The sequence below is a fragment of the Eubalaena glacialis genome, chromosome X (assembly GCF_028564815.1).
Source record: "Eubalaena glacialis isolate mEubGla1 chromosome X, mEubGla1.1.hap2.+ XY, whole genome shotgun sequence".
NCBI classification, from domain to species: domain Eukaryota; kingdom Metazoa; phylum Chordata; class Mammalia; order Artiodactyla; family Balaenidae; genus Eubalaena; species Eubalaena glacialis.
The window spans coordinates 18362684-18390397 of NC_083736.1; the positions used below are offsets into that span (position 1 = coordinate 18362684).

A 27714-nucleotide genomic window follows, 5' to 3' on the forward strand; every position below is an offset into this window, starting at 1 on the left:
ATTTACATTTGTTATTTATTGATATGTTTTGGCTTAACTTGGCCATTTTATTATTTGTTTTCTGTTTGTTTTCTCTGTTTCTCATTCTGCTTCTTATCTTTTCTTATTTCTCAGTGGCGTATTTGAACATTTTTAAGAATTCTCTCCTGATAAATGTATAGTGTTTTTGAATACATTTCTTTGTGTAGTTTTCTTAGCAGTGTTCTAGATATACGCAATATACACATATATGTGTATGACATAACAATGAACTGGTTTCAACATTTTACCACTTTGAGTTAAGTATAGAAAAATGACTTCCATTTAGGTCCCTTTATGCTCACCATTTAAAAAGCATATTTTTAAAAAGTGTGTCCTCTACTTATGTTAAGCACCAAGCAGCTGGTGTTATAATTTTTGCTTCGGCCTTCAAATATGATTTAAGAAACTCATGAGAAGTAGGATAATCTGTTATATTTACACATTCCAATTTCCTTTCCTTTCTGAAATTCCACGCCTCCTTCTGTTATCACTACTTTTCTGATTAGAGAAGTTACTTCAGCCATTCTTTAATGGGAGGTTTGCTAGAAAATAATTATCTTAGTTTTCCTTTGTCCCAGAATGTCTTTATTGACCCTTCATTGCAGAAGGATGTTTTTGTCAGATACAGAACTTGCTGTTGACAATTCTTTTTAATTCAGTGCTTGAAAAATGTTCTGCCACTTACTCCTGATCTCCATATTTTCAGATGAGAAATCTGCTGTCATACCAATTGGTGTTTCCCTATAAGTAATGCAGCATTTCTCTCTGGCTGCTTTCAAGATTTCTTTCTTTGTCTTTAGTGTTCAGAAGTTTAATTATGATGTGTCATGGTATGGACTTCTTTGGGTTTATCTTATTTGAGACTTGTTCAGCTTCTTGGACCTGTAGGTTTATTTCTTTTTCCAAATTTGGATCATTTTTAGCCATTATTCCTTGGAATAATATTTCAGTCCCACTGTTTCTCTCCTCTCCTTTTGGAAGTCTGATGATACAAATGTTCTCTTTTGTTATTCTCCCATAGGTCCCTGAGACTCTGTTCAATTTTTTTCCAATCTATTTTCTTTTTGATTTTCAGATTGGGTAAATTCTACTGATTTGTACCCTGGTTCATTTATTCTATCTCTATTTTCTCTACTGTACTATTGAGCCACTGAGTTTTTCATTTTGATTATTGTGTTTTTAGTTCTGTCATCACCATTTATTCTTTGTTATAGATTCTTTTTCTTTGGTGAGATTTTTACTTTTTCAAGAAAATTCATAATTGTTCATTAAGTCATCTTTGTGACAGCTGCTTTAAAAATTTTGTCAGATAATTCCAACATCTGAGTCCTTTTGATGTTGACATCTATTAACTGTCTTTTCTCATTCATGTTTGATTTTTCTGGTTCTTACTGTGCTGAGTGACTTTTTATTATATCCTCAACATTTTGGAAATTGTATTATGAGACTATGGATCCTATTTAATCTTTATTTGATCAGGCAGTCCACCTGTTGAGGTGTAACTCCCACACCAGGTGAAGTGTGTGTTATGTTTCCTGCTGGTCCCTGCCAATACTACCTCGGCAAAAGTGGGGCAATGACTCACACTGTCTCATTGCAGATAGGTGGGGTGGAAGGTCAGCTCTACCTTCAGTCCTGCTGACCCCTTCCTGGTGAAACTAGGATGCTGTCAGGTGGGTGTAGAGGCTCAGCTTCCTACTAGGCCCCTTTGACACCATCACTGAGGGGAGAAGTGTTGTCTAGACTTGCTTAGCACCACATCATTCAGTCCCACTGTTACTGGGTGAGTTTGGAAGTTCAACTTGGCACTGGCCTTGTTGACACCAGAGGTAGTTGGAAAGCAGGGTGCTTACTAGGCTTGACTTGCACCATTTATTTAGTCTCATTGATCCCAGAAGAGGTGGAGGCTTAGTTTGCCACTGAGTCCTTTGACATTGGAGAGGGGGTATAGCCCCACCTCCCACCACCTCGTTAAATCTTATTGCTGCTAGGTACAACTGAAGGCTCAGCTCACCTCTGAACCCCACTGAAACTACCCTGTTGGAGGAGTCTGAACACTGCCTGATTCTGCCAGGTGGGGAATGAAAGATCTGCCCCCCGCTCAGCCCCACTAATAGTACCTTGGTAGGGGAATCAGAGCACCATCTGCTTCCATCAGGCAGGGGATGGGCAATCAACTGCCCACTTGGTCCAATCATTACTACCTCTACAGGAGAATCAGATAATTGTTGTCTGCTTCAGATCCCCACTTAGCTTGCTAACACCACCTAGTGGAGAAATCAAAGTGCCACTTACTTGCGCCAAGAGGACTATCACTGAGACATATTTTTCCCCATGTTGTTTCTCTGGTATAGGGTGGGTCTTGCCCAAAAGGTTTTCTGTTCTTAGGCCACGCTTTTCCTGGTACTTTGGCTAGAGAGTGGGAATTGGCTTTTCTTGCAACTTTGTTTTGTCTTTGCCTGTTGGTAGTTCTGGGTGGGAGGCTTCTGCCATACCCTGTCTCAGCCTGGATGGGAGGGGAGTTTGGGGGAGAATGGATACACGTATATGTATAGCTGAGTCGCTTTGCTGTGCACTTGAAAATATCACAACATTGTTAATCGGCTATACCCCAATATAAAATTAAAAGTTTAAAAAAAAGAATATCTGGGAGACAACAAGGAAACCCAAGGAACTCATCACTGTGTCTTTCCTCAAGTCAAAAGTTACCTAGACTGGGGCTTCCTTGGTGGTGTAGTGGTTAGGAATCCGCCTGCCAATGCAGGTTACATGGGTCCGAGCCCTGGTCCAGGAAGATCCCACATGCCACAGAGCAACTAAGCCTGTGTGCCACAACTACTGAGCCTGCACTCTAGAGCCCACGTGCCACAACTACTGAAGCCTGCGTGCCTAGAGCCCATGCTCTGCAACAAGAGAAGCCACCACAATGAGAAGCCCGTGCACTGCAATGAAGAGTAGCCCACGCTCACCACAACTAAAGAATGCCTGCGCACAGCAACAAAGACCCAATGCAGCCAAAAATAAAATAAATTAAAAAAAAAAAAGTTACCTAGACTGTCAGCCTTCTTTTTACCTTTCAGAGTCTATGATTGTTTGTTATGTTATGTCCAGGATTTTTTAGTTGTAAGAGGGAGAACCTGGAAGGAATGGGGCTAGAACTAGAGGTCTCCCCAAAAGTTATTTAAAGAAGACAATGTTTTCTGTTGTACCTTACTAGAATTTTTTTAAAATAGGGATTGAATATTTAATTTTACCAAAATTTTTTCCTGTATATATTTGGAGGTTGATTTGTGTTTTTACCTTTAATCTACTAATTAGGGTTAGGATGGACATTTAGGAAAACTTCACATAATGGCCTGAACTTTTTTTTCTATGAAGGAGGCAAGGCAGTTTATTGACCACCAATTTTTAAAATTTAAAAATAGACTTTAAAATTCGCCAGTTTTGTGGAGAACCTGAAATGTGTACTAAAGGCTTTGATATTTAATGTTATTAGGATATATAAGTGAAGGCTAGAAGGTACTGAAGAATCTAGTAAACCTAGAGTCTTCCAGTGAAGCTGCAGTCTTCTCAAATAGAAGTATGTAAAACTTTACTGGTAACCATTTTAATACTTATATGTGGGATATATTAGTATGAGAGCAGCTGCTCAGCCAAGAGGCTCCCAATATTTTGCTTCAGCTGACATCAACATGCTATTCCTCTATATGTCATCTGACAACTGCTTAAAGCCTTCTTTATTTCTCAATGTTCCAGAAGTATTTAAAGATTATGATGAAGGCAATATTCAGTCTTTAATTGGTTCCTAGGAAATGGTCACATGTTGAACCATCAAAAGTCCATCCTAATTTCCTGTATGTGCAGAATTACGGGATAGAATTTAATCCTTAGATTTAAATTACTTACCACAAACAGACCAAAATTGATCAGCTAAATACTTAGGGTAAAACTATGCCTTTAAAATCATGTATTAAGTAATTAAAATTAAACAGAATGTATAAAAACTTGATTCCTAATATTTCTTTTCAGGGATTTTTCGGAAACAAAAAAGAATGAACTATAGATCCATGTGTCAATATGGATGAATCTCAAAAACATTATACTGAGTAAAAAGAAGCAAGACACAAAAAGTATACATTGCATAATTTCATTTACATGAAATTCTAGAATGGACAAAACTAATAACCTATGATGACAGAAATCAGATCATGGTTGTTGTGGGGGACATTCACTGAGGTGGGGCATAAGGGAACGGTGATGAGAATGTTCTGGGTCTTAGTAATGGTATGGGTTATAAAGTTTATGCATTTGTCAAAGCTGAACAGTACACACAGAGTATTTAGCTGTATTTAAATTGTACTTCAAAAAAACTCAAGATCTATATATAAGACTAAAAGACTTAGGAAGTGTACTGGCTAAATAAGTTTTCTACTCCTCCAGATTAAATAAAAGCCTTAGCGATGGAGGGCAAAGCAGGGAGGAAAATCTGAAGAGAGAAAACAAGAGAGCCACGTATAGTGGAGGAAGGGAGGGCTGCTCTAAGTGTGAGTATGTGAGACGGTATAAAGAATCCTGGGTAAAGACCAAGGAGATGGTAAACCTTTAAGAAAAGTCCTTCAAACTATTAAAAGTGCAATAGCTATTGTTTGCCCATATTGGAAAGGGCCAGTGAAAACCCACTGAATTTCCAGTGGGGTGGCATCTGAAAGTCCTGGAGAGTTAGAGTAGCTATGAAGGGAAACAGTTAATGACCCTATGAGAGATCTACAGGTGTTACTAACGACCACTAAACTAGAGGAATGTACAGCTGGGATCAAGACAGGTATATAGTTTGACTTTAGCAGATGTCAGCATGCCAGGGATAGGCCCAAGGATTAGATAGGAGAAGTCACATTACAGAGGACGTCAGTTTAGGACACAACCAAATCTAACATAACAAGTAGATGTGCCTACTTTATGGAAACTTTTAAATATTGAAGCTTCCTTCCAGCTTTACATCTACCTTGGGGAGGGGGAGGAGGCAAAACCCATGAATTTCTTTAAGAAAAATCTTAAAGGTGACCAACTTTACCTGGTTGTGACCAAATAAAACTTTCTGAGACATAGATAATTTTTCTGTCACTAGATAGAATTTTCTGGGCACTTGAGTTAGAGATTACATTTAGTTATATAAAAAGTAAAGCTTCTCTTTCTGTATGTGCCTGTGTTAAACTTACAGAAAAGTTGCAAAAGTAGTACAGGGAGAGTTCTCTTATATGCCTTATCCCTCACCCTGCTTCCCCCAATGTTATAACCATAGTTTGATTATCAAGAACAGGAAATTAACATTGATACAATATTATTAACTAAACTACAGACTTTATTCTAAATTCACCAATTTTTTTCCACTAATGTCTTTTTTCTGTTCCAGGATCCTATCCAGGATCCCACATTGCCATCACAACTGAATTTGCAGTCTGAGAAATATGTACTCATTAGATAACTGCAGACATTCTTCATTTCTCCAACACCTTTAAACTGAATTGAAAATTTGGGTTGGCTGTTATGAACATTTTCACTGATCATTATATGTGTACAAACGCCTCCCCAAAAGTCTATTTGTGATAAATACTGGGGGAGGAGCAGACTGCATGGTGATTTCTTCTATTTTAATGAAACCTTGCATTTGGTTTCATCATAGCAAACAACTTTCTAGGAGGCTTGCCTTCTACTTCAATGATTTTGCTTACTTTTTCTTGAAAAGTCTTCTATGTATCTCTATAGGTGGTTACAAATTTTTCTTGAATGCTGATGCTATGGCAGTAAGTTTTTCTTCTGAAACAATCAAACCTTCTTTTGCTCATGATTCTGATATGTCACTATACTAACTCATTTCTCTTGAACAGCAAAATGTTTTGGCCACATATGTTGCTTAGATCTGAGGCATGACAATTCACTGCATTTGATCACAAATCTATGCAACCAAAAGTGTTTTGACGTGCTAAATCAGCCCATCCCTATTCAAATTACCACTGATCATATTGGTCCTCCTTCCAAACTATTTGATGGTAGAGCTTAGCTGATGTCTATGTCTGAGGAAGTCATTAGGTACTGGTCAGTTTGGAAACAGGTTTTGACTATACTCATTTGGGAAAAGAAAGATCATTAAAGTAGAACATCAAAGTCAAATTGTCATAAATTTCCTTGCTTGAGAATATTTTTCTAACAGTTCACGGAGAAAGTGACACAAGTTCCACTTACCTTGAGCTTTTGATTCTCTCTACCAATCTTAATATATTTCTTCCAGGCCTTGACTGTAGGATAATACGTAAGGTAATGAAAGGTAGCAAAATATGCCACCCCAAAATATGCTGCTTGGTATATTGATTATTTTGAGTTGAAGTCACTTGAAAACAGCAAATGCAGGGAGAGGCTTTCTCTGAACTCCCCTTATCTGCCTAAAGATAAATCCTCCTAAAGGAATTCAGTTATCATAAATCCCCTCCCTAGGAGTTTCATCAACCAAAGAGGGCTGACTCCTACCACAGGAGAGTCTAGAAGTACACACCACACCCAGACAAACTTTGTCACAAACTATCATACCTCCCATCTCTTCTTTTAAAGCCCCCATTCATCTTCCCTAAAAATCATTTTATCTCCCCTAAGAGGCCTACTACCCCCCTCCCCTTTCCCTGTTAAGGTGGTGTTTAATCTTGAATTCTAAAGCCACCTCTCTTGTTAACCCATCTTTGATTATTGAGGTCTCAGCTAAGAACTCAGAAGGGTAGAGGGAAAATTATTTTGTCTCCCCTACAGTGATAATGGCAGCTATGTTAATCTGCAGAAACTGATTTCTAAGAAGCACAACTAAAGTGTTAGCAAATTATTTAATTCTTTGATCTACTCAAAGTGAATGCAAAATACAATTGTATAAATGGCAGGTATCAGTTGGAGTCATCTTTATCAAATGCACACAGGAAATCTTTGTATCAATGGTTGCTTTAGGTTGCTTCTTTTGTGTGATTTACTAAAACAGGTAAATTAGTACTAACAGATTTTTCATTTTTACATGGCTGTTGAATCAAACCTCCATAAGATCCCATCAGAGCCCAAGTATATTTTTCATACTAAAAATGAGGTACACTGCATGTTAACAGAACACTTCTGATTATACTAACAGTTTTTGAAAAAGACTTAATAGCCTGCTATTTTTACATATTTATGTTCTAATGGACCAAGAAAAATTGAGTAATCAATACAATATTAAAAAGCCATGATACAAGAGAAACTCACTGCATATAGGAAAACAATATCCCTACCCCCAAAGCACGATCACATTGGGTACCTAATATAATTTCTGAATAGTGTTTTTAAACTAAATGTTGGATTTAGTTATTAATTCCACCATCTTTCTAATCTCCTTCCCAATTAGCTACAACTTCATCTTCCTGTTCAGGTATAAATTTTGCATGCGATCAGTCTTTCTTTTTCCATGAGATTATGCATACCAGAAGTTGTGCCATTAAGGAAATGAGGTTCTATATTTTCTAAGCATGGCACAGTTTTTGTTTTTGTTTTGTTTTGTTTTTTGTTTGTTTGTTTGTTTTGGCTGTACCGAGAGGCTTGCGGGATCTTAGTTCCCCGAAGAGGGATGGAACCCAGGCCCTCTGCAGTGGAAGCGTGGAGTCCTAACCACTGGACCGCCAGGGAATTCCCCATGGCACAGTATTTTTTTTTTGAGAAAAATACATATAATAATTCTATGACCTTTGCTTCCCCCTGCCATGTGAGGATTCTGACAATGCTATGTAGGAACTACAGGTACCTAGGTTGGGAGGGAGAACATTAAACCACAGTTTACCTTCATCTAGCCTGCAGAAAGGGTATTTCCATAAATGGAAAGCAAAGGCAAGGTTTAATTTTTTAAGCCAATTTTGTTTTATTCAGGTATTCATTAAATATGTTGATTGTGAAGTGGTACTTCAGTAGTGCAAACATTTTTCTCCCTACTCCCCTCCCTTCCCCTTCCTATCTTTACTCACAATCCTGACAAAAGGAATAGTTTATAGGAGCTGACCTTTTATTTACCTTTCCATAGCCAAACAAGAATAACTGAATATTTCATATGTCTCATTTTACAAACATAAATTTACTTAATTATCTTGTGCTCTACTTTAAACTTTTGTAGAGCAGTATCTTAAACCAAACATGTAGACTTAAGATAGAATAACCTAGGAGCTTACATGGAAACACTATTAAAAAGCAGATAAACATATTCTTTTAAGGAACATAACCAAAGAAATGCAATCAATTAGTGTTAAGGCTTCAAACTAGTCATCTTTGGGATGTTGATATAATTCAAAACATTTTGGGAACTTTTAAAACATTGCTTTCAGTAATTTTATGTGATTGCTTTTAAAAATATCTATTTCATAGCTCTTTTTTTTTCTTAACCAAAAACAGTATTAGCTAATTGGAGCATCAAATTTACTGACCAGACATGGCTTCAGATGAATTTTGACTATCAAAGTTATCCTTAAAGAAAAAAAGGTTGCCAGTTTTGAAGACATTTAGAAGACTATGCTACAAATTCTATGCAATTTGAATAATAACATTACCTTATATTTGTAAGTTTACAGTGATTTTGAATACATTTTTTCATTTGAGCCTCATGACAATTCTAATAATGGGAATTCCCATATTGCAGATGAAAATACTGAGGATTAGCGGGGTTATATGATTTGCCCAATATTGCAGAGCCTTGAACTTGAAGTTTAGACAGAAGGCCCAACTCTTCTCACTCCTAATTTAGCTCTCTTTCTAAGTACACCATATCACTTTGCAATTCTACATGTTCTGGCAAGTTTATTTTTCTTATAATTTTATATGAAATATATTTTCATATAAGTTGTAATAATATAATTATGTAGCTGCTCTATAATTTTGAGGACATATACTTCAGTGAAAACTAAGGTTTGCTACTGAAAACATCCTTAACTTAGCCTTTTGAATTTACACATTCAGATTAATAACTAAGCATACGTAAATCCTCAAATCATTGTTTCAAAATTTCCGGACATATGGTACCATAAGAGACATTGCATCAGAACAACCAGTGCTTGATAACAATTTAAAAATCTGGACACATTCACAGGAAAATAAGTAATAATGTACCCTTTCACTGAATGGCCATAATCTGCCATGAAATAAACCACAAAATAAGACTTTTCATAGAATATTAGAAGTAGCCACATGCCAATGGAAAAAAGCTTGGTAATTATGCCTTCAAACAGGACTTTTGCAGAAAGTTATTTGCTTGGGAAGCAAGAAAATGCTGTCAGATTCTCATTATCAACTGATTCCTGTTTCTTCTATCACATTCCAAATCCCATTAAAATTGGGTTAACATAATTATTTGACATTGGAAACAGTATATCTCCTCTAAGTAGAAAAGATGTGTGGCTTGAAGTCAAGCTTAGAAATAATATATTGCTCTAAAAATAAGGTTTGTGACTTACAAGACATATGGTGAATCTTCATGAAGTCAGGGAGAGAAGAGGAGTTGTCATGAAATGTGCTCCATTAGAATTGCCAGGGGGACAGACTGTACTTTCCCACTAACAAATGTCCCTTTTTTAATGTGGTTGCCCCTGTATTTTCTTATTACATGCACAATCCTTTCACTTTTTCCCTGTGAATATGTGAAATACTTCCTATTTTGAATTCCCAGAATTTATGTTTCTGTTTACTTATTAGAACTCAAAAGGTATATTGTATACCCATTGCATATAAAAATGGAATTTAAAAAAAAAACATGCTGGAAAGGAGAAAATAATTCTACCCTTGGGGGTGGAGCCTGCTTGATTTGAGAAAGGCTCCACAGAGGAATTTACATTTCAGTAGGGTCTTGATTGGTGAGAAGGGTACTTGAAGAGCTAACAAGAGAAGTAAGACTTTGTTTTCTGATGTGGCTAAAGCAAAGTGTTCTAGGGAATGGATAGAAATAGAGAGGTAAAACTAGGCTGGGGTCAGCCTGTAAATGATTTCAAACACCATGCAAGGGATTTCAGTCATTATGCTCTTGTCAGTCACAGTAGACACTTCTGGTTTAATTAAAATATTTTTAAATGTTTACTAAAGTAATACACGCACAAGACTTAATAATCTAATGGTATAGAAGGACTTAAATGAGCAAACCATAGTCATCTTCCCCACTCTTAAGAACTCCCATTTTAATTCATTTAAGCCGATTGTCACTATCAATAAATCTGTTAATTTAGGACACTATCCATGGACTTTCTGCCAAGGCAGAAGAGGATTTAGCTAACTCATACCAAATCTATTGCTTCCTTAATTCCCCCCAATGTGATTATTTTCAGCTCCTATATTTCTTACCATTGTAACTTTAAGGAATATATTTACTGTTTATTTCCTTTTCATCAACTCTATAAAGTAACTCTTGACTCTTTGCCATGCAAAAGGAGTGTCCCAGCACTTCTATTTTTCCCCCTTAGTTTTCTTCCCTCCTTGAAGTCTACTTTATCTGACATTAATATAGGCACTTCTGCTTATTTTTAATTAATATTTGCTCAATATATATTTTTCCATCCTTTTACTTTCAACTTGCCTATATTGTCATATTTGGAGTTTCTTGTAGACAGCATATAGTTGCATCATGGTTTTTTTCCCACAAATTTTTATTTCTTCAACAGGAGTATGTAGAATATTAGGTAGAATAATATGCTTTATGACATTAATTGAGAATCAGGTTGTGATATATTTTATTTTACTGTGCTAATGAGGGTTCAGTGTAAAGGATAATGAATAGGATTTTTTTTAATTGAAGTATAGTTGAATTACAATGTGTTAATTACTGCTGTACAGCAAAGTGACCCAGTTATACATATATATATACATCCTTTTTCATATTCTTTTCCATTTTGGTTTATCACAGGATATTAAATATACTTCCCTGTGCTATACAGTAGGACCTTGTTGTTAGCTGCAGCATGTTTTTTTAAATTCACTCCGCTAATCTGTCTTTTAATTGGTGAACTTAGATCCTTTACATTTAAGGTAATTATCATTATGTTGGAGCTTAAGTCTGCCATTTTAATTCTTGTTTTCTGTTTGTTCTGTTTTTCACTTCTTTTTTCTTGTTCCTATCTTCCTGTAGGTTACTTGAATATTTTTAGAACTTCATGTTATAGATAGTTTTTGAGTATAACTCTTATATAGCTTTTTAGTGATTGTTCTAGGTATTATATTATATATACATAACTTATTACAGTCTAGTGGTGTCATCATTTTACCAGTTCAATTGAAGTTTAGAAACCTTACCTTTCTTTATATGACTTTACTCTCCCTCATTTATACTATAATAGTCTTATATCCTCTACGCCCTATATCAGACAGCATTACAATTCTTGCTTCAATCATCAGCCATAATTTAGAAAACCCGAAGGAAAGTCTATATTATACTGTATTTACCCATATTTTTGCATACCATGTTCTTTCTTCCTTCTGGATGTTCTACCGTTCCTTCTTTTATCATTTCCTTTCTGTTTAGAGAACTTCTTTTAGCCATTCTTTTAAGGTAGATCTGCTGGCAAAATTTCTTAGTTTTCTTACATCTGAGAATATCTTGATTTACCCTTCATTCTTGGAGGATATTTTTGCTGAATATAAAATTCTGGGTTGACAGTTCTTTTCTTTCAATGCTTGAAAGATGCTGTGCCACTTCTTTTTGGACTCCATGGTTTTCTTTTTTTTTTTTTTAAGTATTTTTTTTATTGTGATAAAATACACGTAACATAAAATTTACCATTTTAAGTATTTTTAACTGTAAAATTCAGTGGCATTAAGTACATTCACAATGTTGTATAACCAACACCACTATCTATTTCCAAAACTTACCAATTAGACAATAACTCCCCATTCTCCCCTGCCCCAGCCCCTAGTAATCACTATTCTCCTTTCTGTCTCTGTGAATCTGCATATTCTAGGTACTTCATATAAGTGGAATTATACAAAGTCATCCTTTTGTGTCTGGCTTATTTCACTTAGCATAGTGTTTTCAAGGTTCATCCATGTGGTAGCATGTATCAGAACTCCAATCCTTTTTAAGGATAAGTAACATTTCATTGTATGTATATACCACATTTGTTTATAAATTCATCTGTTGATCAACATTTGGGGTGTTTACACCTTTTAGCTATTGTGAATAATGCTGTTATGAACATTGCTGTACAAGTATCTGATTGAGTCCCTGCTTTTAAATTCATTTGGATATATACCCAGAAGTAGAATTGCTAAATCATATGGTGATTCTTTTTAATTTTTTGAGGAACTGCCAAACCATTTTCCACAGTAGCTACACCATTTTACATTCCCAGAAGCAATGTACAAGAGTTCCAATTTCTCCACATCCTCACCAACACTTGTTATTTTCTGGTTTTTTATAGTAGCCAACTAAATGAGTGTGAAGTACTACCTCACTGTAGTTTTCATTTGCATTTCCTTAATGATTAGTGATGGTGAATGTTTTTTTCATGTGCTTTTTGGCCATTTGTATATCTTCTTGGGAGAAATGTCTATTCAAGTCCTTTGCCCATTTTTTTAGATGGCTTGCTTATTTTTTTGTTCTTAGGTTGTAGGAGATCTTTAATACTCTGGATGTTAATTCCTGATTGGATATATGATTTGTAAATATTTTCTTCCATTCTGTGGGTTGTCTTTTTACTTTCTTGATAATGTCCTTTAACACACAAAATTTTTAATTTTGCCTAAGTTCAATTTAACTATTTTTTCTCTTATTGCCTGTGCATTTTTTGTCATATATAAGAAATCATTGTCAAATTCAATGTCATGGAGATGGTCTCCAGTGCTTTCTTCAAAGAGTTTTATAGTTTTAGCTCTTACATTTATGTCTTGGATCCATTTTGAGTTAGTTTTTGTATATGGTGTAAGGCAAGGGTCCAAATTCATTTTCTTGCATGTAAATTTGTTTTTGTTTTTGTTTTTTTGCTTTTTTTTTTTTTAATGTTTCTGTTGGGGAACAAGAACTTGAAGCTTCCTAGTTTGCAATCTTGCTGACATCCTTCTGGATTCCATGGTTTCTGATGAGAAATCAACTGTTGTTCAAATTATTTTTCCCCATAGGTAAGGTCTTGTTTCTGTCTGACTGCTTTCAAGATTTTTGTTTTCTTTTCTTTTGCTTTAGTTTTCAGAAATTTGAGCATGACATGCCTTGGTTTGAATTTGTTTGGTTATCTTGTTTGGAATTCATTCAGCCTCTTGAATCTGTAGGTTTATGTCTTTTGCCACTTTGGGGAAGTTTTCAGCCATTATTTCTTTGAGTCCTTTTTCAGTACTGCCCTTTTTCTCCTTTCCTACGGGACTCCAATGACACGAATGTTAGATCTTTTGTTTTTGTGCCACAGGTCCCTGAGGCTCTGTTCTTTTTTTGTTTTGTTTAAGTCTATTTCCTCTTTGTTGTTCAGATTTGGTAATTTCTATTATACTATCTTTCTTTTTATTTTGATTATTATTTTTGCCTGTGTTGGGTCTCTGTTGCTGCCTGCAGGCTTTCTCTAGTTGTGGTGAGCAGGGGCTACCCTTCGTTGTGGTGCGCGGGCTTCTCATTGTGGTGGCTTCTCTTGTTTCGGAGCACAGGCTCTAGGTACACGGGCTTCAGTAGTCGCGGTGCATGGGCTCAGTAGTTGTGGCTCATGGGCTCTAGAGCGCAGGCTCAGTAGTTGTGGCGCACAGGCTTAATTGCTCTGCGGCATGTGGGATCTTCCCAGACCAGGGACCGAATCCACGTCCCCTGCATTGGCAGGCAGATTCTTAACCACTGCACCACCAGGGAAGTCCCTATACTATCTTTCAATTCATTGATTCTTTCCTGAGTCACCTCCATTCTGCTGTTTCACCTCTACATTGAATTTTTATTCCAGTTATTGTATTCTTGAGTTCTTAAATTTCATTTGTTTCTTTTTTGTCTTCTATTTCTTTGCTGAGCTTTTCTATTTTTTCATATATTTCAAGTGTGTTTTTAATTGTTTATTGAAGCTTTTTAATGATGGCTGCTTTAAAATCTTTGTCAGAAAATTCTAACATTTCTGTTATCTTGTTGTTGGCATTTATTGATTGTCTTTTTCCATGCACTTGGAGATTTTAACGGGTCTTAGTATGACAGGTGAATTTCAATTGAAATCTGGACATTTTGGGTATTATGTTATGGGCCACTGGATCTTATATAAACCTTTGTTTTTAGTTGTGACACCACTCCAAAAGAGGAAGCAGGGGTGTGGCCCTCTTTCAGCCAGGTGTAAAAGTCCAGGTTCCCCACTCAACCTTCATTGACACCTGAAAGTGGGGCTTCTCATTACTGTTGGACCATGGTTGGAGTTCTGACTTTCCTACAGACTTCCATGAATACCTCCCAGGTTGGGAGGGGTAGAAGTGTTTCATTACTTAAGCTCACCATTTGGACTCTGCTGACATCATGGGATGCGAGGTGGTATCATTACTGCTGGGCAGTGATCAAAGTCTTTACTCTCCACAAGGACTCCTCCAACACCACTACAGCAGAGAAGGGGATACTCTGTTACTGCTGGGTGGAAGAAGCAATCCATGTTCCTCTGACACTGGAAGTGGGGTGGGGGAGATCATTACTGCCTGGCAAGGATGAAAGACCCAGTTCCACTTTGGCATTCTCTGAAACCACCATGGCAGGGGTGTTGGAGTGCCTTGCTATACCCTGGCAAATTTAAAGAAGTCTAGGTGCCCTACTTTGCCTTTGCTGGCAAAGGTGGGGGCGGGGTTCAGTTTTCCGTGTGGTGTTTGGCTGGAGTAGAGTGGTTACTGTCTCAATGTTTTCTGTCTTCCTAGGCTGCCCCTTTCCTGGTCATTTAACTAGAGAACTCAGGCTTTTCTTGGGACTCTTTTGTCTGTGCCTTTGGTGTTTCCAGGTTGCTAGCTTCTTCAGCTCTAACTCTGTGATGAACAAAAAATAAACAACCTGGGGAACTCACCACTGTGTCATTCCTTGGGTCTGAGTTCCCTTGCTTGTCTTCTTTCTTCTCTTTACCTTTCAAAGTCTTCTTATGTTTGTTTTATATATACTGTCCAGGGTTTTTAGTTGTATTTAGTGGGAGGACTAGGGAAATGTACCTCTCCTTGGTCTTTCTGTAAGTGGAAGCACCCCTCCTTAAATTATAAACATAAATCAGATCATGTTTCTGACCTGCTTACAAGTCTTAAAGGTTTTTCACTGCACTCCAAGCTAGTTACCACATGGACTTAGAAGATCCTGTTTTTTCCAACTCCAGCCTATTTCTCTAGCCTCTTTCATGCCCTCGCCCATTCACTATGATTCACACTGACTTCCTTTCTGTTCCTCAATCACATCAAACTCTTTATTGCCCCAGGGACTTTACAAATGCTTTTACTTCTCCCTTGAATGAGTTATTTCTGATTTTGGCCTGCCTGTATTTTTTGTATATCTCAACACTGTGCCTAAAAGTCACCTACTCAGAGAAGTCTTCTCTGATCACTGTAAGGAGTTTCCTCTCTCCCTTGCTGCAGTTGTTCTCTATCACTACACTTTGTACATTTCATGCCAGTATTTTTCATGATTTGCATTTATATATACATATTTTGTTTGCTTACTAGTGTATTGTATGTTTTCCACTAGATTGTAAACTTCACATGCTCAGGAGCCATATTCATTATATTCACTAGTTTATCCATGGTGCTTAGCCAAGTCCCTGGTATACAGTAACCATTTAATAAAGGTCTGCTGAATGAATGAATGGAGACAAAACATTATACAATGTACAAATTACATTGCCATTTTATAATCTAGAAAGATGCTTATTTATTTATTTGGTATGCATTCATATTTTCATATTGTGAAATACACCAAAAATACTTTTGTTTGTCTCTGTCATTTTGCTTGCTACCTTATGTCAAAACTATCTATTTGTATGCTTTGTTTTGTTTATAGGATTCGAGGACAGCTACCATGTTCTACTCATTTTTGTATCTATATTCCTTAGCACATGGCCTATACCGAGTAGATGCTCATGATGAAAAATCAATAAATGATAGCTTCTGCAATGTGCTACAAAGTATTTGAAATAGTTCCTAAGAGACACTAAACAAACCAAAATATTCTCATTACTTAGATGACCCAAATAACTAAGTTTCCTTTCAAAATCAAGAAAATGTCAAAAGCAGTAACAAACTTACATGCCTCTCTCTCTTTCTGGATACAGTTCTTGGTCAGTGGGAATAAATGATTTTTTCCACTTGGTATGAGCATCCTTAATTTTCCAATCTTCCTAGAAGTAAATAAGACCCATTTGAGAAAAAATGACAATATCTATGGAGAAAGAAAGAAATCTTTTCCCACTCCCCATTTTATTCCTCTGTAGTCTGTTAATTATTAGCCAAGGACCAAACAATTTGTCTCCTACCTTAAGTACTTTTTATGTTTAAAATTTTTGATTTATAGATCTGTATTAATTTATAAATAGAACCTCTGAACTTATCTAGCACCAATTTTGCCAGTTCACATTTGCGACTACAAATAAGACTGCTAAATGTTCAGATGAAAATGGACCTAACATCTTGAATATGAGGGAATTCCCTAAGAGCTAGATGTTTTGTAAATAAATAATGTTAAAGCTCAGAAGAAAGGGTTTAGATCAGGGTTTTGTTTTTATCCTGCCATATTAAACACAGAGTTTTTCTTTCATTAGTTATGGGGTTATCTTAGGGAGCCCCAATGATTGAAGCAAATGCAGTCTTTTCAAATTTGAAATCCAGCTCCTGCTGCTGCTGTTGCTGCTGATTTACTAGGCCAGGGCTGGACTGGCCTAGTTTATCCAGGCAGAGGTTCAGCAGAACTCACTCCTTTTGGGAGTATTTATGGACTTCCGAGATCAGATCTGTGCCAAGTGGTCAAGCAGTACCTAAGCAGCGGCGTGGTGGCAGCTGCTAGATTGGTTTATCACACCTCCATAGATTCAGGCTGTAAGGCAAAAACGACCCCAAATGAATTTAGCAAGTTTATTATTTACACAGACAGCAACACAATATCAGCATGGTGTCAACTCCCCATGTCCCTAGTCCCACAGGATGATACCAAACTGGAGGGGCCAGATGATAGATGATACAAGTGGTGGGTCACTCTGTCATTGAGGAGCCAACTCTGAACTATAGCTGAACGGTTCTTTAGTCTGAAGCTGTACCTGAAGCTGCTGTGAGATGGCAAGTCCCACGCCTCATTGGAACCAGGGTGGCAGATAAGAAATGGACTTGGGATAGCTCCTCACAGGATCGTCTTGCCATGTTCCAGGAAAGATCACAGGGCATTTTGCTATGACATGTGTCAGACTGGTTGAGCCTTGCATACACAGCCTATGCAGAGATGTGCAAGATGACCAGAGTGCGATGGTAAAGCTGTTCTCCTATAATCTGATGAGGAGGTGAGGATTTCAAAGTCAGCCTAGTTAAAAGGGCCATCATTCTATAAGTGGTGAAAGTATAATCAGATAAGAGTAGGGATCATCAATAGCTCCTGGGATTTCATCAGAAAATAGTATTGCAAGTGGTAGTGGTAAACTGAAGAATTGTTACCATTCATCATGGAGACATCTGAATAAGATATACACCTAGGTGGGTTATGAGGAAGAAGAAAAACCAACTTGTGAAAAAGTTGATGGCGTATATACCAAGCCTTCCCATTTTGACATCCGGTTCTTCCACAGGTATCAATAAGGCCACGAAGGATATCTAAACTGACAGAAACACCAGATTTTTCTTCTCAGTTCTTACTGGAACATTTCTGCATTTCACACAATTTTGCACTCTTTTCTATCTGAAACTCTTTTTTCATTGGGTTTCCATGACATTGCATTCTCTTGGTTCTCCTTATAATTTTTTTCTCTTTCTCTTCTGTGGGCTTCCTCCATGGGCATCTCACACTCTCCTGGTCCTCATTCATATTCTTGTTTTAGTAGTGACTTTCAAGTCTATATCTTCAGCCCTTATATGTGAATGCAGAAACTGCCTACTAGAAAACCCTTCTCAGCTGTCCCATGGGTATCTCATGTTTAGAGTGTCCACAACAGAATATCTCAGATCACTTCCCTCTTCCAAATCCACTTTTTTTATTTTAGATGGAGAAGAAATAATTTACCCATTCACCAAAGCTAGAATCATGCAAATCATTCTTGATATTGCTCTTTTCCTAACCTTTCATATCCAATCAACCACCAAGTTCTCCTGAATATTTATTAAATTCATCCCCTTCTCTCCATCCTCACCTCCACTCATCTATTTCTGACCCAAGACATCTCTTCATTGGTCTATTGCTACATCCTTCAAACTGACTTCTCCCTCCATCCTGTCCCTCTCAAATCTGTGCTCTCCATGGCTGTCAGTCAATATAAAACTTAAATATATAAATATGACCAAGTCACTTTATTGCTTAAAATCCTTATATGGCTCTATCTTTTTAGGTTACCTTTTAGTTTGAATTTTTCCCCCTGATCTGGCTATTGCCCACCCCTCCCACCTCATCTCCCATTACCTCTTGCTTTGCTTTTCAACTCCAGCCATCCAGGCACCTCTACATAGTGCTCTGTAACTGCTCACACATATAGTCTTCCTCCCAGTTGTTAGGTACCCTTCTGTGCATAGTACGGGGCACATCTATCATTGCACTTATCACATTATCCTATTAAATTAATTGTGAATGTTTCTGTTTCCCCTACCAGTCTATGAGCATCTTGGTCATCTTTGCATTCACATAATCAAGCTCATTTTTCTGATTAAAGTATACAACTTGGGCCACCACATTGGTAGTGTTCAAAAAATGTTTATTTAACAATAAGTTTATATGCTTTTCATTAAGGGCTGCTAAGTGCACCAGAAACTTCCCTGATGGGCTAGGGCTAGTTAAGAAAACTAGGTTTCCTAATCTTAGGTGGGCTCTGGGATTTTTATTAGATTGTGATTAATAAAAATCTAACAGCAGGGAATACCTGGAAAGAGCCCTAAAAAAAACCCTATTGGGATAACTTCAACTCCAGCCAATTTTTCTTCACTCAGAGATGACTGCTGTGAATCTTGGTCTGGAAAGGACATGGCTTGATTTAATACAATTTACCCTTGAGGCAGAACAGCAAAGAAAGGATTCTACTAATTTAATTATAGTCTCAGGGTGCTTCTCCCTGATAATCTAAAGGGAGGTTTGGCCCAGAGAAGCACACTTGAAGGCCCATTTACAGTTAAAGATCCCTTCCTACTTGCTTCTCTGACTATTGGAGGCATAGACAGATTGCTATCAGAGGCTTTAGTTCTTTACTCATAGCTATTAGTTGAATTATACTACAAGAAAATAAAAACATTGTTTCAGAAATTTTGCTTAACTTTCTCTGGAGCAAGTTTTATATACTGTTCCTGAGAATAACTTGTATCTTGTTTAATCACTACTAGTCTTATCAGAATTGCCTAGCTCATTTTTCTGATCAAGGTATACAACTGGGCCAGCACAGAACACCTGCTTTTAGAATTATAGGAAAGGTTTGGGCAAAACTAAGTGGAAAAAAGAGGGCTCCCATCCCTTCCTATCTTTTAGGACAGGGACGACCCACACAGCTGTTCTGTGTTGTCACTTCTCACTAATCATTCAAAAATGAAAGATAAAAGAGAGAAAAAAATTTCTGATAATATATTAATCATTAAAAAAGCAAGAAATCTAAACATTAAACAGAGAGCTATAGCAAAAACACAATCTAAGCAAACTGGGAAAATCACCAGAAAGGGCTCTGCAAGACATTTTGTCTAAATGTTAAATAACTAAAAAACATCAAAATATGTCTTGCCTGGCAAGTCTGAGGTCTGATGCAGAGCAAGCTTCTTAGCAGAAGAAATAGGAAGTGAAGATTAAGGCCCCTATAAAAATAACCTAGGTTAGAAATGTGGAGGTTAGAAATCTTTAACTTGCAGCTCCAGAAGAAACATTCACATTATTTACTCCTGTCTTTGACCCCAAAGAGACAAAGGCTTTAGGCTCCTTCCCCATCTGCCCTCATCCCTAAGAGTCAGATCCATTGACCACCTAGATTCTAGTCAGAGAACCTTTGTAAATTTCATATCTGAAGTACTTAGACTCATTACATATACTACAAAATCTTAACTGAAAATATTTTGGTCAAGAGATTTTAATTTTTTATTGAACTCCAGAAGGTCTAAAAGACAAAAAAGACAAAACTATAACAATTGGGTTAAACGATGATTTAAAGTGGTTTATTTTTTATTTTTTTTAATTAATTAATTAATTTATTTATTTATTGGCTGCATTGGGTCTTCGTTGCTGCAGGCGGGCTTTCTCTAGTTGTGGCGAGCGGGGGCTACTCTTCGTTGCAGTACGCGGGCTTCTCATTGCGGTATGCAGGCTTCTCATTGTGGTGGCTTCTCTTGCTGCGGAGCACGGGCTCTAGGCACGTGGGCTTCAGTAGTTGTGGCATGCAGGCTCAGTAGTTGTGGCTCGTTAAAGTGGTTTATTTTGATATGGTTGCAAACATCTCACAAGTTCTATGTCTCCAATTAATTTAATCAGTTTAATATTTCTCCTTTGTCTGCTTCCAAAAAGAATCCAAGTCTGCTTCCAAAGAATCAGTTTGGCTTTTGTATCTAGACTGTTGAAGTATGTGTCACATATCATTTAGTGCACTGTTTTGATATGTAGTTTATGATAACATACCTTTTCCCCTAATCTTTGAGATTTGTTCATTAAGAGAAGGCAAAACTAAGAGGTTGAAGTTTGTATGTAATAACGTTATGCTAACAAAAATGGGTCAAGACATTAACATTGTGAATAATAGGCAAAAAAATATAAAAGCCAGTTTATTTGAAAAGTTGTGGAAAGAAAAATGCAGGAACGATTTAGCTGAGTCATTTGGAGTTAAGAATAAAAGAGTGAAGGCAAAGATGATTTAATCATTTTATTTTTCTTCTCCCCAAATCAAGACTATCTGAGTGAAGTCAGTTGTGTTCTTAACAAACTAAGTGAAATAATTAATGCCTATTATACTGTCAAATCTAAGGCAAATTTTTGATGTTTTGTATGTTTTGTAGGGGAAACCTCAGGGAGGAGGACTTGGGAAAAATACCTAAGGCCTTGGTGAACGCTATTAGATAGTATAACCCCACACTCACATTTTGGCTCAGTCATTCCTAGTTTTTACAATTACTTTTCTAATAGTTATCTCAGGTGATTATATTAAATAAATTCCTTACTGTAACATATATAGGAGGAGAACATGTACAACTTAATTCTGTGACGTAATTCTCAAAATCCTCTTTCTCTAGGACCGTTTTTTCCATCTTCTTTGGTACTGGTCTTTCATGAAATACGTTATCTTTTATTTTTACCACATCCTGGTGTTTGGCATTTGTTTTGATACTCCATTCATTATGCAAACAATATCTCACTTTAAGCTTGCTTGCAATATGACGTAGTCTGGTTGCTTGTCATACAAGCACAGTCAGGATATACTGTTTGGTGTTTCAGCCAAATTTCTTCACTTCCTATATTCTCACAGTTGGTACCGCACAGGCACACTCATGGTGACTCTTAGCCTCCTTTGTAGTTAACTTTCTGATGAGACATATTCAGTTAACATTCAATAGACCTTCCCCTTCCAAAGTACTGTTCATTTTGGGACACTGATACAAACCGTTTTACTAGTTTTAAAAGTCATATTCTGGAATCACCTTAACTTGGTACTACAATCATGCGTCATGACCTCAGACAAATTACTTAACCTCCTTAAGCTTTATTCATTAATTTATTCAACATTTATTGAACTATGTGTAATAGGCTCCGGGGATAGGAAGTGAATGTGATAGCCAAGAGTTTCTCATCTGTAAAACGTGGCTAATGATAGAGCTGTTTTGAGGATAAAATATATGTAAAGTACTTAGCACAGTGCTCAATAAGTGTTCATTGTTATTATTAGCAGTATTATTTTGATCAAATTACTTTTAACATCTCCCTGTGACTGCAACCTCTAATGATTCACAATGCATCCATTCCATTTCTGAACATAAAGCTACTCCATAAAGTACTGATGCTGGAATTGAGCTTTTCTAGAAATATTGATGCAATGTTCCGAGAACACTGGAATGTAGGCACTCCAAGATACAATACCTTTCACACCTGGTCAGCCAAGAAAAAAACTGTAAATCACAACCACGGTCTGGATTATGAAAGGAAAGTGCTATACCTGTACCGTCTGAGTGTAGACTTGTCTAGATAATCTTCTACATTTCTTTCCAAAATCTCTCATATACTTTTAAGTTTGTATTATTAGAAAAATAAACAACAAGCCTACAGACAGGCCATCTTAAGTTTTACTTGTTGTGTATCACTAGCCTGAAAAGATCAAAAATATTTTTACTGTGGTTTCAGCTCTTTGTTGGGGGGGCGGGGGCAGGTGGGGGTGATGTCAACTCATGTTAGTTGAGAAAAGTGGCAGTTCTGCATCCCATGCAATTGAACTAGAGAAAATGGGTTACTGCAAGAACTGGCAAATCCTATTGCCATTATTGCAATGGTTATAGAAATAAAATGAGTTTCTCTTTTACTCAGTGGAGCTATTTAAGAATGACAAAGAGAAAACATCTACAACGGTGGCAGAGACTTTGCGTTCAAACATTCTAGGATGAATTATTTGTCATTTAAATCGAGCCTCATTAGGCAAACTGTCTGTTTTACTAAGGACTGCACAGGAGCCTGTGTAAGATTTCGGAAGAACAGGAGTTTTGAAGAACCATGTTGTTTACACTTTGTCACTCATTTTCAAGCCCAGTGTTACCCTTCAGTTCTTATACAAGAATATCTGAAAACAAAAGGACATCCTCTAAAATGGGCACTGGGTGCTCTGAGCGTCGGAGGAGTTGGCCGAAAACCCGACACCAAGCCCTTCAAAAGGCACGTGGGGCCGAACCTCCCTCGGAATCGCCGCGGCCGGCGCTCGAAGGCTCCAGGCTCCGCGCCTGACTTCCCAGGGCCGGTGCAGCACCGGGGGCGGTCCGACAGCACCGGCCCTCCTGCCTCGTCATCGCTGCGTTTCTGGCTGGCGGAGCCCGGTCCCCGTCCGCGGCATTCCACGCCTCCGTCTCCGCGGGCGTGCGCGGGGCTCGGGAATCACCTCGGGAGCCCACTCAGCAGCGGGGAGGGCGGGCGCGAGGAAAGCCCGGGCTCCCGCTGTAACCCCCGCACTCAGCGGCGTCCCCCACCCCTCGGCGGCGGGGCCGCAGGTACCTCCTCAGCCGCCTCAGAAGTCGGCGTTCAACTGGTGGGCAGCCCGTCCCGCCGCCGCCACGTCCGCTCAGAGGCCCTTCGGAGCCGCGCTCCCGCCGCCGGCACCTGACTGACTGACTGACTGGCTGACCGACCGACCCGAGGCTGGAACCCGCGCCGCCGCCGCGGCCGCCGCCGCCGCCGCGCACGCGCTCCTCGCCCGCCTCCGTCCCGGGGCGGCCCGCGAGGCGGGAACGCAACGCTACGAGCCGCCCGCACCTGCCTGACTGACAGGCAGACCCCGGGATCGGGCCTCGTGCCGGCGCGCGCACGCGCACGCGCCTGGCGCGGCTGCCGTCGGCCCCGGGGGCGGGACCGCGCGGCAGCGAGCGGGCGGGGGGCTCGTGGTGCGCGCGCCCCGCACCCGAGGGCTGCGGAGAGATATTTTGGGTGGCAGGAGGCCCCTCGTCATTTCCGCCGGGCTGCTGGTCGTGCCGGGGGCTTCACTCTCGCGCACGAGGCGAACGGGCAAGTTGGCTGCGGGCGTGTGGCGGCAGCTCCTTCCCTTAGCGCTGCGACCCTCGGCAGTGCAAGCCATGAACTGAAGCCCCGAGGGACGGAGACCCGAGCGGAGTTGCGGAGCCACGGCAGCAGCCGCCGCCTCAGCGGGGAGCGAGCAGACCCGGCGCGGAGCCGCGACCCCGGCGCCTTTCCCTCCCCGTCGCCGCTCCCACCGCTGCAGCCGCGAGACTCGACACACAAAAGCCGCCTTCTCCACGCCGCCCGCCCAACGAGGCAGCGGCCAGCGAGGGACCCCACCTGAGGGCGGCTCGGGCTGCTGAGTTCGTTTTGTGTCTGAGCTCCGAGCTCCGCGCCCCGCGCGGAACCGACCCCGTGCTCATGGCTCTGATCATGGAACCGGTGAGCAAATGGTCTCCGAGTCAAGTAGTGGACTGGATGAAAGGTAATGCCCGCTGTGCGGAGGGCGAGGCGGCCCTGGGGCTCGGGGTCCCGGCGCGCGGGAGGGAAGGGGCGCCCGCCGCGGCCGAGCCCGCCATCGGGGCTGCAGCCGGCTGATCGTGGGGCAACGAGGGCGGCGGGGAACCTCCAGGGCTGACTGGGGCTCGGGATCCCGGTCTCCTATTGTCTCCAGCCAGTGGCTTCCCAGCCGGAGAGGGGCGCGGAGAGCGCGGGGGTGGCCGGGGCGACCCGATGGGAGGCTGGGAGCCGGACGGTGGAATCCCTGTCAGTCTTTCCGGCTCCTAGCTCCCCTTGGTGCCCCCAGGGAGGACGTGTCGACCCTGCTTTCTCCCCTCAGGGAGGAGCCCCCAGGGACGGTCGCCCGTTCCCCGGCCCCTTTGTTCCTGGGAATCCTGACGCCCCCTTGGCGGCCGCCCCTGCCAAGTGCCTTTTCTTGCGCCAACTCTCCCTGCAACTTTTAAGCCCACATAATGGTGTCAGGACGCGGCCGCCGGGGTTTGGATCCGGGGAGCTCCCCCTCTTCCCCAGGTTGGGCTGAGGATGCTCGGGGGATGCGCTGCTTTGGGGGAGAGGAAAACATGCTTCCCCTGGGACAGCATCTGCGCTGGTATCTGTGGCTCCCTCCTGTGCATCCCCCCGCGTCCTTTGCCTCCTCCTCTTCTGGCCGCTTGAGGCTTTGAATCTTAAGGCTTTTTACTGGGGGCTCGACCCCAGGTGTAAGGTGATGCACATTCAAGTGCCCCCTCATTTATTCCATCTTGAAGACTCTCCCCTTTTTTCCCCTGGGCAATTTCTAATAACCATACTTAAAGACATTCGCTCTCTTAATCTCAAACGTGGGCTTTTTCTCTGTCCCTGGGCTTTCCTGCCTCACTATCTCCCTCTGTTGTCTGTTGTCTGAGTTAGAGGACCCTCTCCTCACGACCACTGCGCCCCCTCCCATCCCCAAGATTCCTAAGATTTGGGGAATGCTGACAGGGGATGGAGGGGATGGACAAAAAAGGATTGCTCGCCACACTTGGGAGATGTTAAGAGTTTTGCTCGTGGTTATTCCTAGGCACAAACTCTGGGTAGATTAGTCAGGGACCAAAGGCTTATCATTTGCAAATGCCGTTCCAAAGATGAGGGAGCCCCTTCTTAGGGCTTGCTTAGCAGTCAGACTTTCTAAGCTCCAGGTACTTTAGAACGAAAGTAGGGTGATTGGAAGTGATTGAGAACGACAGAGGGAAACTCAATTTTTTTTTTTTCTTTTCCCCCCGAGCCTTTTCAGCCTCTTGCTTGTCTTGTGGATTTTCCTTTATCCATTTACTTTCCTTTTATTCCCTTACTTGCCCCTTTATTCTTCATTTATTTCGTTTTTCTTTTCTAATATGTGGAAAGTGCTTTGTAACTGCAAAGCGCAGTACAAATGAGAGTGTACTGAATTAAATCGAATTCATTATTTATCGACTGCCCCCCTGTGTGCGGTGCATTGTGCTAAGGTGCCATGGGTGCCATGACTAAGACAAAGTCCTGCAGTGGCTCATTTTTTTTTTCTGTTTCGTCTTCTGTTTTCATATTGCTATTGAAATTCCGCTCTCCTAGATTCCCACCAATTTTTCCCCCCTTCGGATTGTCAGATGCAGACAAACATCTGTCTTCTCTGTTTCTCAGTCATGGAAGAAAGAGCCAGAGCACATGCGAAAAGCAAGAATGCTTAATTAAAACCCTTTCTTTGAATTTGCCTAAAAGAGTACTTCAGTTTGAGTCTTGTTACTGAAATACTCAAAGAAAAGCTATCTTGGCTCCATGGGAGTCAGATTACCTTCAGAGACTACCTCTCACAAATTCCCATGATGCTTGTAGTGAGTGCTGCATACTCCATCTTCTTCACCTCCCACCCTCCCAGTACATTCTTGCACTTTCCCCACTCTCTACACTTTAGGTCCACTGAAGCACGTAGAACATATGATGTACATATTCTGACACACATTTTTAGTTTCTCAGTACACTAGTCCTTTAAAAATCTCTCCAGCCTAAAATGCAGCTTCTTTGGAGTTGGGCTAACATCATTAGCTGTGATTTTAAGTGATTGTTATATTTAAGTTGAATAACTTATTTTCATACCTGTTGGTGATGCATCTTAGAGCTATTTGAAAAGACAGAATTTGTGTATCTTTGTATACATTAGACTGGAAGAGAATAACTCATGTCATTATCTGTATACTTCAAGTCCCAAACTGCTTACTGCTGAAATTTCCATAATCTTCATATAAATTTGATTTGAGATATTATCAGAAAATAAGGTTTAAAAAAAATACTAAGATGAAACAAACATTTCCTCAAATTAATTAACTTAATTAAGGTAACTTACACTATTAGCTTAATTAATCCCCCCCACCCTTTTCCCCAAATAAACTTTACAAAATACATTTAAAAAATACTTTTCACCCTTTCTTCAGATGCACTAATGTTTAAAAGTCAATAAATTTAGGCTGTAGCTTTCGAATGGCCAAACCTCATTTAGTGTTGTATAATGTATAGTGTTATAAAGGCAGTACCAAAGGATGAACAGGACTTTTGAACAACTGCAGCATTGTGGGAGTTCTTTAAAACATGCTTCTAATGTGACAGTTTCATCATCCTTAACATTTAAAGCATATATATGGCATATGCTTTCACCTAGTCACAATGGTAGATAGTTATAACTCTCTTTAGTAAGGTATATGCTTTATGCTCTTTCTAGGGTATTTTTTTCTTCACTAAACAGAAAAGGAACCATTACGCATATAAGAATAGCATGGCCATATGTTTAATGCTTCCAGTTTATAGAAGTGCTATAGAAACTCAGTCAGCAGAGAGGGAAATGAAGGGAAAACCACCTGGGTGGCAAGATTATTAAGCTTTGGTAGAATATATTCAAGATTAATTATGAAGGACCATATATACACTGCAATTCACTTTATTAGTTTTTATTAAAATATATTTGAGGGACACATAAGTATTAAATTTATGTTAATTATTATTAAAAAACGCTATGAGGAAATACTTCCTTTTTTTTTTTTTTTTTTTGCTCACCCCCAACTCCACTATTTGTGAAATACAATACTCACTGAATTTTCTCCTGACAGTAAAAATTTGATGTGACACAGTGTCAATGTTAGTTCCAGTAAATATATGAACTCCTCATGAGTCAGTAGAATAAGCATTTATATCCCACATTATCCTGATAGTACTTCAGGCTATTTGGAAATGTCTCATAGCCTTCAAAATTAATTTTAAAAATTAATTTTATAAAAATATTTTTTGAGAAAATCAAATACTCATCATTTAGTGCTTGGAACTAACCTTTTTCAGTTGGAAATTGCATTCAGTCCTCCTGTAGTTTTGACAAAATTTTAAAACATAAACCTTTTTACAGTGAATAA

At 39.4% G+C, this 27714-nt stretch overlaps 1 protein-coding gene and 1 long non-coding RNA gene across 5 annotated transcripts in view; one reads left to right on the forward strand and one right to left on the reverse strand.

Moving 5' to 3' along the window:
- Positions 1 to 16306, reverse strand: part of LOC133082612 (uncharacterized) — a 191251-nt gene extending 174945 nt beyond the window's left edge. Inside the window, exon 1 of the long non-coding RNA XR_009698968.1 lies at positions 16258 to 16306. This is a non-coding gene — a long non-coding RNA (uncharacterized LOC133082612). The remainder of the gene's footprint in view (positions 1 to 16257) is intronic.
- A 7789-nt stretch (positions 16307 to 24095) lies between these two features.
- The window catches only part of CNKSR2 (connector enhancer of kinase suppressor of Ras 2), a 258137-nt gene continuing 254518 nt past the window's right edge, over positions 24096 to 27714 (forward strand). For all 4 annotated transcript variants that reach the window (XM_061177887.1, XM_061177888.1, XM_061177889.1 and 1 more), the window contains exon 1: positions 24096 to 24290. In XM_061177887.1, coding sequence (XP_061033870.1) covers positions 24227 to 24290 — 64 coding nt within the window. In that variant the 5' untranslated portion in view covers positions 24096 to 24226. The remainder of the gene's footprint in view (positions 24291 to 27714) is intronic.